Source organism: Pseudophryne corroboree, chromosome 12, assembly GCF_028390025.1.
Source record: "Pseudophryne corroboree isolate aPseCor3 chromosome 12, aPseCor3.hap2, whole genome shotgun sequence".
In the NCBI taxonomy this organism is placed as follows: Eukaryota; Metazoa; Chordata; class Amphibia; order Anura; family Myobatrachidae; genus Pseudophryne; species Pseudophryne corroboree.
Window position 1 is genome coordinate 177306140 of NC_086455.1, and position 23184 is coordinate 177329323.

General features: G+C 46.4%; 1 protein-coding gene across 4 annotated transcripts in view; it reads right to left on the reverse strand.

The window, feature by feature from the left end:
- The window catches only part of BEGAIN (brain enriched guanylate kinase associated), a 256003-nt gene extending 234908 nt beyond the window's left edge, over window positions 1-21095 (reverse strand). For all 4 annotated transcript variants that reach the window (XM_063948638.1, XM_063948637.1, XM_063948639.1 and 1 more), the window contains exon 1: window positions 20982-21095. In XM_063948638.1, the coding sequence (XP_063804708.1) occupies window positions 20982-21031 (50 nt within the window). In that variant the 5' untranslated portion in view covers window positions 21032-21095. The remainder of the gene's footprint in view (window positions 1-20981) is intronic.
- Between the last annotated feature and the right edge of the window lie 2089 nt (window positions 21096-23184).

Genomic DNA, 23184 nt, shown 5'->3' on the forward strand with positions numbered 1-23184 from the left:
CTACAACATCTGTCACACCATCAACTACAACATCAGTCACACCATCAACTACAACATCAGTCACACCATCAACTACAACATCAGTCACACGATCAGCTACAACATCAGTCACACCATCAACTACAACATCAGTCACACCATCAACTACAACATCAGTCACACCATCAACTACAACATCAGTCACACCATCAACTACAACATCAGTCACACCATCAACTACAACATCAGTCACACCATCAGCTACAACATCAGTCACACCATCAGTCACACCATCAACTACAACATCAGTCACACCATCAACTACAACATCAGTCACACCATCAACTACAACATCAGTCACACCATCAACTACAACATCAGTCACACCATCAACTACAACATCAGTCACACCATCAACTACAACATCAGTCACACCATCAACTACATCAGTCACACCATCAACTACAACATCAGTCACACGATCAGCTACAACATCAGTCACACCATCAGCTACAACATCAGCCGCATCATCAGCTACAACATCAGTCACACCATCAGTCACACTATCAGCTACAACATCAGTCACACCATCAGCTACAACATCAGTCACACCATCAGCTACAACATCAGTCACACCATCAGTCACACCATCAACTACAACATCAGTCACACCATCAACTACAACATCAGCCACATGATCAGCTACAACATCAGTCACACCATCAGCTACAACATCAGTCACACCATCAGCTACAACATCAGCCGCATCATCAGCTACATCAGTCACACCATCAACTACAACATCAGTCACACCATCAGCTACAACATCAGCCGCATCATCAGCTACAACATCAGTCACACCATCAGCTACAACATCAGCTACAACATCAGTCACACCATCAGTCACACCATCAGCCACACCATCAGTCACACCATCAGTCACACCATCAACTACAACATCAGTCACACCATCAACTACAACATCAGTCACACCATCAACTACAACATCAGTCACACCATCAGCTACAACATCAGCTACAACATCAGTCACACCATCAGTCACACCATCAGTCACACCATCAACTACAACATCAGTCACACCATCAGCTACAACATCAGTCACACCATCAGCTACACCATCAGCTACAACATCAGTCACACCATCAGTCACACCATCAACTACAACATCAGTCACACCATCAGCTACAACATCAGCTACAACATCAGTCACACCATCAGTCACACCATCAGCCACACCATCAGTCACACCATCAGTCACACCATCAACTACAACATCAGTCACACCATCAGTCACACCATCAACTACAACATCAGTCACACCATCAGCTACAACATCAGTCACACCATCAGCTACACCATCAGTCACACCATCAGCTACAACATCAGTCACACCATCAGCTACAACATCAGTCACACCATCAGTCACACCATCAGTCACACCATCAACTACAACATCAGTCACACCATCAACTACAACATCAGTCACACCATCAGCTACAACATCAGCTACAACATCAGTCACACCATCAGTCACACCATCAGTCACACCATCAACTACAACATCAGTCACACCATCAGCTACAACATCAGTCACACCATCAGCTACACCATCAGCTACAACATCAGTCACACCATCAGTCACACCATCAACTACAACATCAGTCACACCATCAGCTACAACATCAGCTACAACATCAGTCACACCATCAACTACAACATCAGTCACACCATCAGCTACAACATCAGTCACACCATCAGCCACACCATCAGTCACACCATCAGCTACAACATCAGTCACACCATCAACTACAACATCAGTCACACGATCAGCTACAACATCAGTCACACCATCAGTCACACCATCAGCTACAACATCAGTCACACCATCAACTACAACATCAGTCACACGATCAGCTACAACATCAGTCACACCATCAGTCACACCATCAGCTACACCATCAGCTACAACATCAGCTACAACATCAGTCACACCATCAGTCACACCATCAGTCACACCATCAACTACAACATCAGTCACACCATCAGCTACAACATCAGTCACACCATCAACTACAACATCAGTCACACCATCAGCTACAACATCAGTCACACCATCAGTCACACCATCAGTCACACCATCAACTACAACATCAGTCACACCATCAACTACAACATCAGTCACACCATCAACTACAACATCAGTCACACCATCAGCTACAACATCAGTCACACCATCAGTCACACCATCAGTCACACCATCAGCTACACCATCAGTCACACCATCAACTACAACATCAGTCACACCATCAACTACAACATCAGTCACACCATCAACTACAACATCAGTCACACCATCAACTACAACATCAGTCACACCATCAACTACATCAGTCACACCATCAACTACAACATCAGTCACACCATCAACTACAACATCAGTCACACCATCAACTACAACATCAGTCACACCATCAACTACAACATCAGTCACACCATCAACTACAACATCAGTCACACGATCAGCTACAACATCAGTCACACCATCAACTACAACATCAGTCACACCATCAACTACAACATCAGTCACACCATCAACTACAACATCAGTCACACCATCAACTACAACATCAGTCACACCATCAACTACAACATCAGTCACACCATCAGCTACAACATCAGTCACACCATCAGTCACACCATCAGTCACACCATCAACTACAACATCAGTCACACCATCAACTACAACATCAGTCACACCATCAACTACAACATCAGTCACACCATCAACTACAACATCAGTCACACCATCAACTACAACATCAGTCACACCATCAACTACAACATCAGTCACACCATCAACTACAACATCAGTCACACCATCAACTACAACATCAGTCACACGATCAGCTACAACATCAGTCACACCATCAGCTACAACATCAGTCACACCATCAGCTACAACATCAGTCACACCATCAGTCACACCATCAACTACAACATCAGTCACACCATCAACTACAACATCAGCCACATGATCAGCTACAACATCAGTCACACCATCAGCTACAACATCAGTCACACCATCAGCTACAACATCAGCCGCATCATCAGCTACATCAGTCACACCATCAACTACAACATCAGTCACACCATCAGCTACATCAGCCGCATCATCAGCTACAACATCAGTCACACCATCAGCCGCACCATCAGTCACATCATCAGCTACAACATCAGTCACACCATCAACTACAACATCAGTCACACCATCAACTACAACATCAGTCACACCATCAACTACAACATCAGTCACACCATCAACTACAACATCAGCCGCATCATCAGCTACAACATCAGTCACACCATCAGCTACAACATCAGTCACACCATCAACTACAACATCAGTCACACCATCAACTACAACATCAGTCACACCATCAGCTACAACATCAGTCACACCATCAACTACAACATCAGTCACACCATCAACTACAACATCAGTCACACCATCAACTACAACATCAGTCACACCATCAACTACAACATCAGTCACACCATCAACTACAACATCAGCCACATGATCAGCTACAACATCAGTCACACCATCAACTACAACATCAGTCACACCATCAACTACAACATCAGTCACACCATCAACTACAACATCAGTCACATGATCAGCTACAACATCAGTCACACCATCAGCTACAACATCAGTCACACCATCAGCTACAACATCAGTCACACCATTAGCTACAACATCAGTCACACCATCAGCTACAACATCAGCCGCATCATCAGCTACATCAGCTACACCATCAGCTACAACATCAGCCACATGATCAGCTACAACATCAGTCACACCATCAGCTACAACATCAGTCACACCATCAGCTACAACATCAGTCACACCATCAGCTACAACATCAGTCACACCATCAACTACAACATCAGCCACATGATCAGCTACAACATCAGTCACACCATCAGCTACAACATCAGTCACACCATCAGCTACAACATCAGTCACACCATCAGCTACAACATCAGTCACACCATCAGCTACACCATCAGTCACACCATCAGCTACACCATCAGCCGCATCATCAGCTACAACATCAGTCACACCATCAGCTACAACATCAGTCACACCATCAGTCACACCATCAGTCACACCATCAGCTACAACATCAGCCGCATCATCAACTACAACATCAGCTACACCATCAGCTACAACATCAGCCGCATCATCAGCTACAACATCAGTCACACCATCAGCTACAACATCAGTCACACCATCAGCTACACCATCAGTCACACCATCAGCTACAACATCAGTCACACCATCAGCTACACCATCAGTCACACCATCAGCTACAACATCAGTCACACCATCAGCCACACCATCAGTCACACCATCAGCTACAACATCAGCCGCATCATCAGCTACAACATCGGTCACACCATCAGCTACAACATCAGTCACACCATCAGCTACAACATCAGTCACACCATCAACTACAACATCAGTCACACCATCAACTACAACATCAGTCACACCATCAGCTACACCATCAGCCGCATCATCAGCTACAACATCGGTCACACCATCAGCTACAACATCAGTCACACCATCAGCTACAACATCAGTCACACCATCAACTACAACATCAGTCACACCATCAACTACACCTTCAGTCACACCATCAGCTACACCATCAGCCGCATCATCAGCTACAACATCAGTCACACCATCAGCTACAACATCAGTCACACCATCAGTCACACCATCAGTCACACCATCAGCTACAACATCAGCCGCATCATCAACTACAACATCAGCTACACCATCAGCTACAACATCAGCCGCATCATCAGCTACAACATCAGTCACACCATCAGCTACAACATCAGTCACACCATCAGCTACACCATCAGTCACACCATCAGCTACAACATCAGTCACACCATCAGCTACACCATCAGTCACACCATCAGCTACAACATCAGTCACACCATCAGCCACACCATCAGTCACACCATCAGCTACAACATCAGCCGCATCATCAGCTACAACATCGGTCACACCATCAGCTACAACATCAGTCACACCATCAGCTACAACATCAGTCACACCATCAGTCACACCATCAGTCACACCATCAGCTACAACATCAGCCGCATCATCAACTACAACATCAGCTACACCATCAGCTATACCATCAGTCACACCATCAGCTACAACATCAGCCGCATCATCAGCTACAACATCAGTCACACCATCAACTACAACATCAGCTACACCATCAGCTACACCATCAGTCACACCATCAACTACAACATCAGCCGCATCATCAACTACAACATCAGCTACACCATCAGCTACAACATCAGTCACACCATCAACTACAACATCAGTCACACCATCAGCCATACCATCAGTCACACCATCAGCTACAACATCAGCCGCATCATCAGCTACAACATCAGTCACACCATCAGCCATACCATCAGTCACACCATCAGCCACAACATCAGCCGCATCATCAGCTACAACATCAGTCACACCATCAACTACAACATCAGTCACACCATCAACTACAACATCAGTCACACCATCAACTACAACATCAGTCACACCATCAACTACAACATCAGTCACACCATCAACTACAACATCAGTCACACCATCAGTCACACCATCAGCTACAACATCAGTCACACCATCAGCTACAACATCAGTCACACCATCAGTCACACCATCAGCTACACCATCTGTCACACCATCAGTCACACCATCAGCTACAACATCAGCCGCATCATCAGCTACAACATCAGTCACACCATCAGTCACACCATCAGTCACACCATCAACTACAACATCAGTCACACCATCAGCTACACCATCAGTCACACCATCAACTACAACATCAGTCACACCATCAGCTACAACATCAGCTACAACATCAGTCACACCATCAGTCACACCATCAGCTACAACATCAGTCACACCATCAGTCACACCATCAACTACAACATCAGTCACACCATCAACTACAACATCAGTCACACCATCAACTACAACATCAGTCACACCATCAGCTACAACATCAGTCACACCATCAGTCACACCATCAGCTACAACATCAGTCACACCATCAGTCACACCATCAGCTACAACATCAGCCGCATCATCAGCTACAACATCAGTCACACCATCAACTACAACATCAGTCACACCATCAGCTACAACATCAGCCGCATCATCAGCTACAACATCAGTCACACCATCAGCTACAACATCAGCTACAACATCAGTCACACCATCAGCTACAACATCAGTCACATCATCAGCTACACCATCAGTCACACCATCAGCTACAACATCAGCCGCATCATCAGCTACAACATCAGTCACACCATCAACTACAACATCAGTCACACCATCAACTACAACATCAGTCACACCATCAACTACAACATCAGTCACACCATCAACTACAACATCAGTCACACCATCAACTACAACATCAGTCACACCATCAGTCACACCATCAACTACAACATCAGTCACACCATCAGCTACAACATCAGTCACACCATCAGCTACAACATCAGCCGCATCATCAGCTACAACATCAGTCACACCATCAGTCACACCATCAGCTACAACATCAGTCACACCATCAGTCACACCATCAACTACAACATCAGTCACACCATCAGCTACAACATCAGTCACACCATCAGCTACAACATCAGCTACAACATCAGTCACACCATCAGCTACAACATCAGTCACACCATCAGCTACAACATCAGCCGCATCATCAGCTACAACATCAGTCACACCATCAACTACAACATCAGTCACACCATCAACTACAACATCAGTCACACCATCAACTACAACATCAGTCACACCATCAACTACAACATCAGTCACACCATCAACTACAACATCAGTCACACCATCAGTCACACCATCAGTCACACCATCAGCCACACCATCAGTCACACCATCAACTACAACATCAGTCACACCATCAGCTACAACATCAGTCACACCATCAGCTACAACATCAGCCGCATCATCAGCTACAACATCAGTCACACCATCAGTCACACCATCAGCTACAACATCAGCCGCATCATCAGCTACACCATCTGTCACACCATCAGTCACACCATCAGCTACAACATCAGTCACACCATCAGCTACAACATCAGTCACACCATCAGCTACAACATCAGCCGCATCATCAGCTACACCATCTGTCACACCATCAGTCACACCATCAGTCACACCATCAGCTACAACATCAGTCACACCATCAACTACAACATCAGTCACACCATCAACTACAACATCAGTCACACCATCAGCTACACCATCAGTCACACCATCAGCTACAACATCAGCCGCATCATCAGCTACAACATCAGTCACACCATCAACTACAACATCAGTCACACCATCAGCTACACCATCAGTCACACCATCAACTACAACATCAGCCGCATCATCAGCTACAACATCAGTCACACCATCAACTACAACATCAGTCACACCATCAGCTACAACATCAGCCGCATCATCAGCTACAACATCAGTCACACCATCAACTACAACATCAGTCACATCATCAGCTACAACATCAGTCACACCATCAGCTACAACATCAGCCGCATCATCAGCTACAACATCAGTCACACCATCAACTACAACATCAGTCACATCATCAACTACAACATCAGTCACACCATCAACTACACCATCAGTCACACCATCAGCCACACCATCAGCTACAACATCAGTCACACCATCAACTACAACATCAGTCACACCATCAGCCACACCATCAGCTACAACATCAGTCACACCATCAGTCACACCATCAACTACAACATCAGTCACACCATCAGCTACAACATCAGTCACACCATCAGCTACAACATCAGCCGCATCATCAGCTACACCATCTGTCACACCATCAGTCACACCATCAGCTACAACATCAGTCACACCATCAGCTACAACATCAGTCACACCATCAACTACAACATCAGCCGCATCATCAGCTACAACATCAGTCACACCATCAACTACAACATCAGTCACACCATCAGCCACACCATCAGCTACAACATCAGTCACACCATCAGTCACACCATCAACTACAACATCAGTCACACCATCAACTACAACATCAGCCGCATCATCAGCTACAACATCAGTCACACCATCAACTACAACATCAGTCACACCATCAACTACAACATCAGTCACACCATCAGCTACAACATCAGCCGCATCATCAACTACAACATCAGTCACACCATCAGCTACAACATCAGTCACACCATCAGCTACACCATCAGTCACACCATCAGCTACACCATCAGTCACACCATCAACTACAACATCAGTCACACCATCAGCTACAACATCAGTCACACCATCAGCTACAACATCAGTCACACCATCAACTACAACATCAGCCGCATCATCAGCTACAACATCAGTCACACCATCAACTACAACATCAGTCACACCATCAGCTACAACATCAGTCACACCATCAACTACAACATCAGTCACACCATCAACTACAACATCAGTCACACCATCAGCCACACCATCAGTCACACCATCAGTCACACCATCAGTCACACCATCAGCTACAACATCAGTCACACCATCAGCTACAACATCAGTCACACCATCAACTACAACATCAGTCACACCATCAACTACAACATCAGTCACACCATCAGCTACAACATCAGTCACACCATCAACTACAACATCAGTCACACCATCAGCTACAACATCAGTCACACCATCAGTCACACCATCAACTACAACATCAGTCACACCATCAACTACAACATCAGTCACACCATCAACTACAACATCAGTCACACCATCAGCTACACCATCAGTCACACCATCAGCTACAACATCAGCCGCATCATCAGCTACAACATCAGTCACACCATCAGTCACACCATCAGTCACACCATCAGCTACAACATCAGTCACACCATCAGCTACAACATCAGTCACACCATCAGCTACACCATCAGTCACACCATCAGCTGCAACATCAGTCACACCATCAGCCACACCATCAGTCACACCATCAGCTACAACATCAGTCACACCATCAGTCACACCATCAGTCACACCATCAGCTACAACATCAGTCACACCATCAGCCACACCATCAGTCACAACATCAGTCACACCATCAGCTACACCATCAGTCACACCATCAGCCACACCATCAGTCACACCATCAGTCACACCATCAGTCACACCATCAGCTACAACATCAGTCACACCATCAGCCACACCATCAGTCACAACATCAGTCACACCATCAGCTACACCATCAGTCACACCATCAGTCACACCATCAGCTACAACATCAGTCACACCATCAGTCACACCATCAGTCACACCATCAGTCACACCATCAGCTACAACATCAGTCACACCATCAGCTACAACATCAGTCACACCATCAGTCACACCATCAGCCACACCATCAGTCACAACATCAGTCACACCATCAGCTACACCATCAGTCACACCATCAGTCACACCATCAGCTACAACATCAGTCACACCATCAGTCACACCATCAGTCACACCATCAGTCACACCATCAGCTACAACATCAGTCACACCATCAGCTACAACATCAGTCACACCATCAGTCACACCATCAGTCACACCATCAGCTACAACATCAGTCACACCATCAGCCACACCATCAGTCACACCATCAGCTACAACATCAGTCACACCATCAGTCACACCATCAGCTACAACATCAGCCGCATCATCAGCTACAACATCAGTCACACCATCAGCTACAACATCAGTCACACCATCAGTCACACCATCAGTCACACCATCAGTCACACCATCAGCTACACCATCAGTCACACCATCAGTCACACCATCAGCCATACCATCAGCTACAACATCAGTCACACCATCAGCCACACCATCAGTCACACCATCAGCTACAACATCAGTCACACCATCAGCTACACCATCAGTCACACCATCAGCTACAACATCAGTCACACCATCAGCCACACCATCAGTCACACCATCAGCTACAACATCAGTCACACCATCAGCCACACCATCAGTCACACCATCAGCTACAACATCAGTCACACCATCAGCTACAACATCAGTCACACCATCAGCCACACCATCAGTCACACCATCAGCTACAACATCAGTCACACCATCAGCTACAACATCAGCTACAACATCAGTCACACCATCAGTCACACCATCAGCTACAACATCAGTCACACCATCAGTCACACCATCAGCTACAACATCAGTCACACCATCAGCCACACCATCAGTCACACCATCAGCTACAACATCAGTCACACCATCAGCTACAACATCAGCCGCATCATCAGCTACAACATCAGTCACACCATCAGTCACACCATCAGCTACAACATCAGTCACACCATCAGTCACACCATCAGCCACAACATCAGTCACACCATCAGCTACACCATCAGTCACACCATCAGTCACACCATCAGCCACACCATCAGCTACACCATCAGTCACACCATCAGCTACAACATCAGTCACACCATCAGCCACACCATCAGTCACACCATCAGCTACAACATCAGCCGCATCATCAGCTACAACATCAGTCACACCATCAGTCACACCATCAGTCACACCATCAGCTACAACATCAGTCACACCATCAGCCACACCATCAGTCACACCATCAGCTACAACATCAGTCACACCATCAGCCACACCATCAGCTACAACATCAGTCACACCATCAGCTACAACATCAGTCACACCATCAGCCACACCATCAGTCACACCATCAGCTACAACATCAGTCACACCATCAGCTACAACATCAGTCACACCATCAGTCACACCATCAGTCACACCATCAGCTACAACATCAGCCGCATCATCAGCTACAACATCAGTCACACCATCAGTCACACCATCAGTCACACCATCAGTCACACCATCAGCTACAACATCAGTCACACCATCAGTCACACCATCAGTCACACCATCAGTCACACCATCAGCCATACCATCAGTCACACCATCAGTCACACCATCAGCTACAACATCAGTCACACCATCAGTCACACCATCAGTCACACCATCAGTCACACCATCAGTCACACCATCAGCCATACCATCAGTCACACCATCAGTCACACCATCAGCTACAACATCAGTCACACCATCAGTCACACCATCAGTCACACCATCAGCCGCATCATCAGCTACAACATCAGTCACACCATCAGCTACAACATCAGTCACACCATCAGTCACACCATCAGTCACACCATCAGTCACACCATCAGCTACAACATCAGTCACACCATCAACTACAACATCAGCCGCATCATCAGCTACAACATCAGTCACACCATCAGCTACACCATCAGTCACACCATCAGTCACACCATCAGTCACACCATCAGTCACACCATCAGCCATACCATCAGTCACACCATCAGTCACACCATCAGCTACAACATCAGTCACACCATCAGTCACACCATCAGCCGCATCATCAGCTACAACATCAGTCACACCATCAGCTACAACATCAGCCGCATCATCAGCTACAACATCGGTCACACCATCAGCTACAACATCAGTCGCACCATCAACTACAACATCAGTCACACCATCAGCCACACCATCAGTCACACCATCAGTCACACCATCAGCTACAACATCAGCCGCATCATCAGCCACACCATCAGTCACACCATCAGTCACACCATCAGTCACACCATCAGTCACACCATCAGCCATACCATCAGTCACACCATCAGTCACACCATCAGCTACAACATCAGTCACACCATCAGTCACACCATCAGTCACACCATCAGCTACAACATCAGTCACACCATCAACTACAACATCAGTCACACCATCAACTACAACATCAGTCACACGATCAGCTACAACATCAGTCACACCATCAGCTACAACATCAGTCACACCATCAGCTACAACATCAGTCACACCATCAGTCACACCATCAACTACAACATCAGTCACACCATCAACTACAACATCAGCCACATGATCAGCTACAACAGGGGTGGCCAACCAGTCAGAGACAAAGAGCCAACAAATCTTGTTAGGTACGTCAAAGAGCCGACATCAAGCCAAAGGCACGTGTGCAAAAATGGGGTGTGACCTTGTGCCTGCTAGGCCACACCCCTGGTATAAAAGACAATGAAAATGCCAGATCCACATAAAATACATTTTAAAGCCAGAATCAACATAAAATACATTGAAAAATACACTTCCACATAAAAGAAAAAAATCCAGAGCCACACAAAATATATTGAAAAAGCCATATTCACATAATACACTTCAGCTCCTCCATGTGTCACTTCAGCCAGCACCCTCCTGTGTCACTCCTGCCAGCTCCCCCATGTGTCACTGTGTCACTCCAGCCAGCACCCTCCTGTGTCACTCCAGCCAGCACCCTCCTGTGTAACTCCAGGCAGCTCCCCCGTTGTGTCTCTCCTGCCAGGATTCTCCTTTGTCACTCCAGCCCACCCTCATATGTCACTACAGTCCAGTATCTGGCTCCCTCAGCTTTCTGTCACTGAAGTGCTGCTGTGTGTCTGGTTGGAGTGCACCAGTTTCCAGGCTCTGTTGTGGTCAGGTGACTGAGTGTCGGGAGCCACATTTGAATAAAGAAAGAGCCGCATGCGGCTCAAGAGCCACAGGTTGGCCACGGCTGAGCTACAACATCAGTCACACCATCAGCTACAACATCAGTCACACCATCAGCTACAACATCAGCCGCATCATCAGCTACATCAGTCACACCATCAACTACAACATCAGTCACACCATCAGCTACAACATCAGCCGCATCATCAGCTACAACATCAGTCACACCATCAGCCGCACCATCAGTCACATCATCAGCTACAACATCAGTCACACCATCAACTACAACATCAGTCACACCATCAACTACAACATCAGTCACACCATCAACTACAACATCAGTCACACCATCAACTACAACATCAGCCGCATCATCAGCTACAACATCAGTCACACCATCAGCTACAACATCAGTCACACCATCAACTACAACATCAGTCACACCATCAACTACAACATCAGTCACACCATCAGCTACAACATCAGTCACACCATCAACTACAACATCAGTCACACCATCAACTACAACATCAGTCACACCATCAGCTACACCATCAGTCACACCATCAACTACAACATCAGTCACACCATCAACTACAACATCAGCCACATGATCAGCTACAACATCAGTCACACCATCAACTACAACATCAGTCACACCATCAACTACAACATCAGTCACACCATCAACTACAACATCAGTCACATGATCAGCTACAACATCAGTCACACCATCAGCTACAACATCAGTCACACCATCAGCTACAACATCAGTCACACCATTAGCTACAACATCAGTCACACCATCAGCTACAACATCAGCCGCATCATCAGCTACATCAGCTACACCATCAGCTACAACATCAGCCACATGATCAGCTACAACATCAGTCACACCATCAGCTACAACATCAGTCACACCATCAGCTACAACATCAGTCACACCATCAGCTACAACATCAGTCACACCATCAACTACAACATCAGCCACATGATCAGCTACAACATCAGTCACACCATCAGCTACAACATCAGTCACACCATCAGCTACAACATCAGTCACACCATCAGCTACAACATCAGTCACACCATCAGCTACACCATCAGTCACACCATCAGCTACACCATCAGCCGCATCATCAGCTACAACATCAGTCACACCATCAGCTACAACATCAGTCACACCATCAGTCACACCATCAGTCACACCATCAGCTACAACATCAGCCGCATCATCAACTACAACATCAGCTACACCATCAGCTACAACATCAGCCGCATCATCAGCTACAACATCAGTCACACCATCAGCTACAACATCAGTCACACCATCAGCTACACCATCAGTCACACCATCAGCTACAACATCAGTCACATCATCAGCTACACCATCAGTCACACCATCAGCTACAACATCAGTCACACCATCAGCCACACCATCAGTCACACCATCAGCTACAACATCAGCCGCATCATCAGCTACAACATCGGTCACACCATCAGCTACAACATCAGTCACACCATCAGCTACAACATCAGTCACACCATCAACTACAACATCAGTCACACCATCAACTACAACATCAGTCACACCATCAGCTACACCATCAGCCGCATCATCAGCTACAACATCGGTCACACCATCAGCTACAACATCAGTCACACCATCAGCTACAACATCAGTCACACCATCAACTACAACATCAGTCACACCATCAACTACACCATCAGTCACACCATCAGTCACACCATCAACTACAACATCAGTCACACCATCAGCTACAACATCAGTCACACCATCAGCTACAACATCAGCTACAACATCAGTCACACCATCAGCTACAACATCAGTCACACCATCAGCTACAACATCAGCCGCATCATCAGCTACAACATCAGTCACACCATCAACTACAACATCAGTCACACCATCAACTACAACATCAGTCACACCATCAACTACAACATCAGTCACACCATCAACTACAACATCAGTCACACCATCAACTACAACATCAGTCACACCATCAGTCACACCATCAGTCACACCATCAGCCACACCATCAGTCACACCATCAACTACAACATCAGTCACACCATCAGCTACAACATCAGTCACACCATCAGCTACAACATCAGCCGCATCATCAGCTACAACATCAGTCACACCATCAGTCACACCATCAGCTACAACATCAGCCGCATCATCAGCTACACCATCTGTCACACCATCAGTCACACCATCAGCTACAACATCAGTCACACCATCAGCTACAACATCAGTCACACCATCAGCTACAACATCAGCCGCATCATCAGCTACACCATCTGTCACACCATCAGTCACACCATCAGTCACACCATCAGCTACAACATCAGTCACACCATCAACTACAACATCAGTCACACCATCAACTACAACATCAGTCACACCATCAGCTACACCATCAGTCACACCATCAGCTACAACATCAGCCGCATCATCAGCTACAACATCAGTCACACCATCAACTACAACATCAGTCACACCATCAGCTACACCATCAGTCACACCATCAACTACAACATCAGCCGCATCATCAGCTACAACATCAGTCACACCATCAACTACAACATCAGTCACACCATCAGCTACAACATCAGCCGCATCATCAGCTACAACATCAGTCACACCATCAACTACAACATCAGTCACACCATCAGCTACAACATCAGTCACACCATCAGCTACAACATCAGCCGCATCATCAGCTACAACATCAGTCACACCATCAACTACAACATCAGTCACATCATCAACTACAACATCAGTCACACCATCAACTACACCATCAGTCACACCATCAGCCACACCATCAGCTACAACATCAGTCACACCATCAACTACAACATCAGTCACACCATCAGCCACACCATCAGCTACAACATCAGTCACACCATCAGTCACACCATCAACTACAACATCAGTCACACCATCAGCTACAACATCAGTCACACCATCAGCTACAACATCAGCCGCATCATCAGCTACACCATCTGTCACACCATCAGTCACACCATCAGCTACAACATCAGTCACACCATCAGCTACAACATCAGTCACACCATCAACTACAACATCAGCCGCATCATCAGCTACAACATCAGTCACACCATCAACTACAACATCAGTCACACCATCAGCCACACCATCAGCTACAACATCAGTCACACCATCAGTCACACCATCAACTACAACATCAGTCACACCATCAACTACAACATCAGCCGCATCATCAGCTACAACATCAGTCACACCATCAACTACAACATCAGTCACACCATCAACTACAACATCAGTCACACCATCAGCTACAACATCAGCCGCATCATCAACTACAACATCAGTCACACCATCAGCTACAACATCAGTCACACCATCAGCTACACCATCAGTCACACCATCAGCTACACCATCAGTCACACCATCAACTACAACATCAGTCACACCATCAGCTACAACATCAGTCACACCATCAGCTACAACATCAGTCACACCATCAACTACAACATCAGCCGCATCATCAGCTACAACATCAGTCACACCATCAACTACAACATCAGTCACACCATCAGCTACAACATCAGTCACACCATCAACTACAACATCAGTCACACCATCAACTACAACATCAGTCACACCATCAGCCACACCATCAGTCACACCATCAGTCACACCATCAGTCACACCATCAGCTACAACATCAGTCACACCATCAGCTACAACATCAGTCACACCATCAACTACAACATCAGTCACACCATCAACTACAACATCAGTCACACCATCAGCTACAACATCAGTCACACCATCAACTACAACATCAGTCACACCATCAGCTACAACATCAGTCACACCATCAGTCACACCATCAGTCACACCATCAACTACAACATCAGTCACACCATCAACTACAACATCAGTCACACCATCAACTACAACATCAGTCACACCATCAGCTACACCATCAGTCACACCATCAGCTACAACATCAGCCGCATCATCAGCTACAACATCAGTCACACCATCAGTCACACCATCAGTCACACCATCAGCTACAACATCAGTCACACCATCAGCTACAACATCAGTCACACCATCAGCTACACCATCAGTCACACCATCAGCTACAACATCAGTCACACCATCAGCCACACCATCAGTCACACCATCAGCTACAACATCAGTCACACCATCAGTCACACCATCAGCTACAACATCAGTCACACCATCAGCCACACCATCAGTCACAACATCAGTCACACCATCAGCTACACCATCAGTCACACCATCAGCCACACCATCAGTCACACCATCAGTCACACCATCAGTCACACCATCAGCTACAACATCAGTCACACCATCAGCCACACCATCAGTCACAACATCAGTCACACCATCAGCTACACCATCAGTCACACCATCAGTCACACCATCAGCTACAACATCAGTCACAACATCAGTCACACCATCAGTCACACCATCAGTCACACCATCAGTCACACCATCAGCTACAACATCAGTCACACCATCAGCTACAACATCAGTCACACCATCAGTCACACCATCAGCCACACCATCAGTCACAACATCAGTCACACCATCAGCTACACCATCAGTCACACCATCAGTCACACCATCAGCTACAACATCAGTCACACCATCAGTCACACCATCAGTCACACCATCAGTCACACCATCAGCTACAACATCAGTCACACCATCAGCTACAACATCAGTCACACCATCAGTCACACCATCAGTCACACCATCAGCTACAACATCAGTCACACCATCAGCCACACCATCAGTCACACCATCAGCTACAACATCAGTCACACCATCAGTCACACCATCAGCTACAACATCAGCCGCATCATCAGCTACAACATCAGTCACACCATCAGCTACAACATCAGTCACACCATCAGTCACACCATCAGTCACACCATCAGTCACACCATCAGCTACACCATCAGTCACACCATCAGTCACACCATCAGCCATACCATCAGCTACAACATCAGTCACACCATCAGCCACACCATCAGTCACACCATCAGCTACAACATCAGTCACACCATCAGCTACACCATCAGTCACACCATCAGCTACAACATCAGTCACACCATCAGCCACACCATCAGTCACACCATCAGCTACAACATCAGTCACACCATCAGCCACACCATCAGTCACACCATCAGCTACAACATCAGTCACACCATCAGCTACAACATCAGTCACACCATCAGCCACACCATCAGTCACACCATCAGCTACAACATCAGTCACACCATCAGCTACAACATCAGCTACAACATCAGTCACACCATCAGTCACACCATCAGCTACAACATCAGTCACACCATCAGTCACACCATCAGCTACAACATCAGTCACACCATCAGCCACACCATCAGTCACACCATCAGCTACAACATCAGTCACACCATCAGCTACAACATCAGCCGCATCATCAGCTACAACATCAGTCACACCATCAGTCACACCATCAGCTACAACATCAGTCACACCATCAGTCACACCATCAGCCACAACATCAGTCACACCATCAGCTACACCATCAGTCACACCATCAGTCACACCATCAGCCACACCATCAGCTACACCATCAGTCACACCATCAGCTACAACATCAGTCACACCATCAGCCACACCATCAGTCACACCATCAGCTACAACATCAGCCGCATCATCAGCTACAACATCAGTCACACCATCAGTCACACCATCAGTCACACCATCAGCTACAACATCAGTCACACCATCAGCCACACCATCAGTCACACCATCAGCTACAACATCAGTCACACCATCAGCCACACCATCAGCTACAACATCAGTCACACCATCAGCTACAACATCAGTCACACCATCAGCCACACCATCAGTCACACCATCAGCTACAACATCAGTCACACCATCAGCTACAACATCAGTCACACCATCAGTCACACCATCAGTCACACCATCAGCTACAACATCAGCCGCATCATCAGCTACAACATCAGTCACACCATCAGTCACACCATCAGTCACACCATCAGTCACACCATCAGCTACAACATCAGTCACACCATCAGTCACACCATCAGTCACACCATCAGTCACACCATCAGCCATACCATCAGTCACACCATCAGTCACACCATCAGCTACAACATCAGTCACACCATCAGTCACACCATCAGTCACACCATCAGTCACACCATCAGTCACACCATCAGCCATACCATCAGTCACACCATCAGTCACACCATCAGCTACAACATCAGTCACACCATCAGTCACACCATCAGTCACACCATCAGCCGCATCATCAGCTACAACATCAGTCACACCATCAGCTACAACATCAGTCACACCATCAGTCACACCATCAGTCACACCATCAGTCACACCATCAGCTACAACATCAGTCACACCATCAACTACAACATCAGCCGCATCATCAGCTACAACATCAGTCACACCATCAGCTACACCATCAGTCACACCATCAGTCACACCATCAGTCACACCATCAGTCACACCATCAGCCATACCATCAGTCACACCATCAGTCACACCATCAGCTACAACATCAGTCACACCATCAGTCACACCATCAGCCGCATCATCAGCTACAACATCAGTCACACCATCAGCTACAACATCAGCCGCATCATCAGCTACAACATCGGTCACACCATCAGCTACAACATCAGTCGCACCATCAACTACAACATCAGTCACACCATCAGCCACACCATCAGTCACACCATCAGTCACACCATCAGCTACAACATCAGCCGCATCATCAGCCACACCATCAGTCACACCATCAGTCACACCATCAGTCACACCATCAGTCACACCATCAGTCACACCATCAGTCACACCATCAGTCACACCATCAGCTACAACATCAGTCACACCATCAGTCACACCATCAGTCACACCATCAGCTACAACATCAGTCACACCATCAGCCATACCATCAGTCACACCATCAGTCACACCATCAGTCACACCATCAGCTACAACATCAGCCGCATCATCAGCTACAACATCAGTCACACCATCAACTACAACATCAGTCACACCATCAGCCATACCATCAGTCACACCATCAGTCACACCATCAGTCACACCATCAGTCACACCATCAGCTACAACATCAGCCGCATCATCAACTACAACATCAGTCACACCATCAGCCACACCATCAGTCACACCATCAGTCACACCATCAGTCACACCATCAGCTACAACATCAGTCACACCATCAGCCATACCATCAGCCGCACCATCAGCCGCACCATCAGTCACACCATCAGTCACACCATCAGCCACACCATCAGTCACACCATCAGTCACACCATCAGCCACACCATCAGCCACACCATCATCCACACCATCAGTCACACCATCAGCCATACCATCAGCAACATCATCCACACACCATCATCCACACTATCAGTCACACCAACCATCAGCCATATCATCAGTCACACTATCGGTCACACCATCAATCACACCATAAAAACTTGCAGGAGTTGTAATTTACCATCTTTTTTCCTAAAATGTTGCATCTTATTTGTTTTGCAGACATCGCACAACACCTCATACGCAATACTACAGATGCTGGGCTGCAACTTTAATTGGCCCAGAATTATTATTTTCATATACCTACCAACTGTCCTGATTTTGCCGGTACAGTCCCATTTTTCACAGCCTATCCCGCTGTCTCACCCGAGGGTTGCAGTGTCTCGCAGTGGGGGGCAGTTGGAAGATCCCCTCCTTACACTCGCTGAACTGCTCACCAGAGAAGCGGTGAATAGACGCTGTGCGCATGCGAACTCACAAGCTCATAAATTGTACAACACCTGCTGTAACATGCGGAGCGTCAGTATAAACCATTACAGCGGAGCAGAGCTATGTAGTGTGCAGCCAAACAGCCAGTCCTTTGCTGCCACACACTACGTAGATCTGTACAGCTGCAATGGTACAATGAGCTTCATATCAGGGGCGTAGCTAGACCTTTCTGGGTCTCACAGCAGGATCTGAAGGGGCCCTAAATGCCTTGCTTTAAATTTAGCAGCAAACTTGCTGAAAATACCTGCTCCTTACAATCAAAAACTACTACATAATGCCTTAAATCATTTATTACAAGGAAAGTGTGCTTACCTGCTCTCTTCACATTCATTTATGTGGCGCTGAACACAGTCTTGTCTCATGTCGCTGCTAGTAGACTTTCATGGGACCTGTCTCACCGAGAGGGGTTGCAGCAATAATGAGGACACATCTGTACATAAAGGGGGATTTAACTGTATGAAAAGCTGCACACAAATCCCACTATTACTGATCATTCACAAGTGCATGACTGTTAGTAAAGTGAGGCCAAAGTAGTGCTGGTACAGTAAGTAGTGCAACCTCTGACCGGTAGCACTACATGGAGGCACACTGTAGTGTCAGCTATTCTGGGCACTGCAGTGTGGCATAATATAAATTATTGAGGGTCACTGCTGTGCGCAATTACTACAGTTCGGTATAATGTAAATTACTGGGCACAGTATACTGAGGTATAGTGTAGTGTTACCTATTGGGGCACTACAGTGTGGCATAACATGAATTTCTGTGGCATCATGAAATTTACTGGGCACACTACATTGAAGTGCAGTGCTACCTAATGGGGTCACTATGGTGCAGCACAATGTAAATTACTGGGGGCACTACAGTGTGGCATAGTGAAAATTATCGGAGGTGTGGCATAATATGATTTTCTGGAGCACTACAGTGTGGCAAAATGTAAAATACAGGGAGAAGTACGATGTGGCATAAAGTTAATAGTTGGTAGCACTTTATTGTGGTATAATTTACTTTACTGGGGGCACTACAGTGCAGCATATTCTAAATTATTGGAGGCACCACAGTGTGACATGTGAATTTTTGGGAGCGTTACACTGTGACATAATGTAATTTACTGGGGACACTACAGTGTGGCATAATGTAAAATACAAGGAGCAGTACAATGTGGCATAAAGATAATAGTTGAGATTATTTTATTGATGCATAATGTACATTACAGGGGGCACTACAGTGTGGCATAATGTACATTACTGGGGGCACTACAGTGCGGTATAACGTAAATTACTGGGGGTGCTACAGTGCAGTATAATGTACATTACTGGGGGCACTACAGTGCAGTAAAACGTAAATTACTGGGGGTGCTACAGTGCAGTATAACGTAAATTACTGGGGGCGCTACAGTGTGGTATAATGTAAATTACTGGGGGCGCTACAGTGAGGTATAATGTAAATTACTGGGGGCGCTACAGTGTGGTATAATGTAAATTACTGGGGGCGCTACAGTGTGGTATAATGTAAATTACTGGGGGGCCCACAGAACAGTGTAACATAAATTATTGGAGGCACTACAGTTTTACTGGGAAACTACAGTGTGGCATAAAGAGAATTTTCTAGGAGCACTACGGTGAGGCATAAATGTAAAATTGCATGAAGCAGTACAATGTGTCAATGTTAATACTGTAGTTGAGAGCACTGCAGTGTGGCATAGTGTAAATTATTGGGGGGCAGTACAGTGTGGCATTATGTACAAAAATGAGGCACTACAGTGTGGCATAATGTAAGATATTGGGAGAATTACTGTGTGGCATACTATCAATGACTGGGGGCACTACAGTGTGGCATAATATACATTACTGGGGGGCACTACAGTGTGGCATAATGTACATTGCCGGGCACTACAGTGTGGCATAATGTACATTACTGGGGGCACTACAGTGTGGCATAATGTACACTACTGGTGGCACTACAGTGTGGCATAGCGTAAACTATTGGGGGCACTACAGTGTAGCATAATGTACAATACTGAGGCACTACAGTGTGGCATAATGTACATTGCCAGGGCACTACAGTGTGGCATAATGTACATTACTGGGGGCACTACAGTGTGGCATAATGTACACTACTGGTGGCACTACAGTGTGGCATAGAGTAAACTATTGGGGGCACTACAGTGTAGCATAATGTACAATACTGAGGCACTACAGTGTGGCATAATGTACAATACTGAGGCACTACAGTGTGGCATAATGTAACCAAATAGTCACTACAGTTTGGCATAATGTAAGATATTGAGAGAATTACTGTGTGGCATAATGTCAATGACTGGGGGCACCACAATGTGGCATAATGCGACTAACTAGGGACACTACACTGTGGCATAATGTACATTACTGGGGGCACTACAGTGTGGCATAATGTACATTACTGGGGGCACTACAGTGTGGCATGATGTATACTACTGGTGGCACTACTGTGTGGCATAATGTGCATTACTGGGGGCACTACAGTGTGGCATAATGCA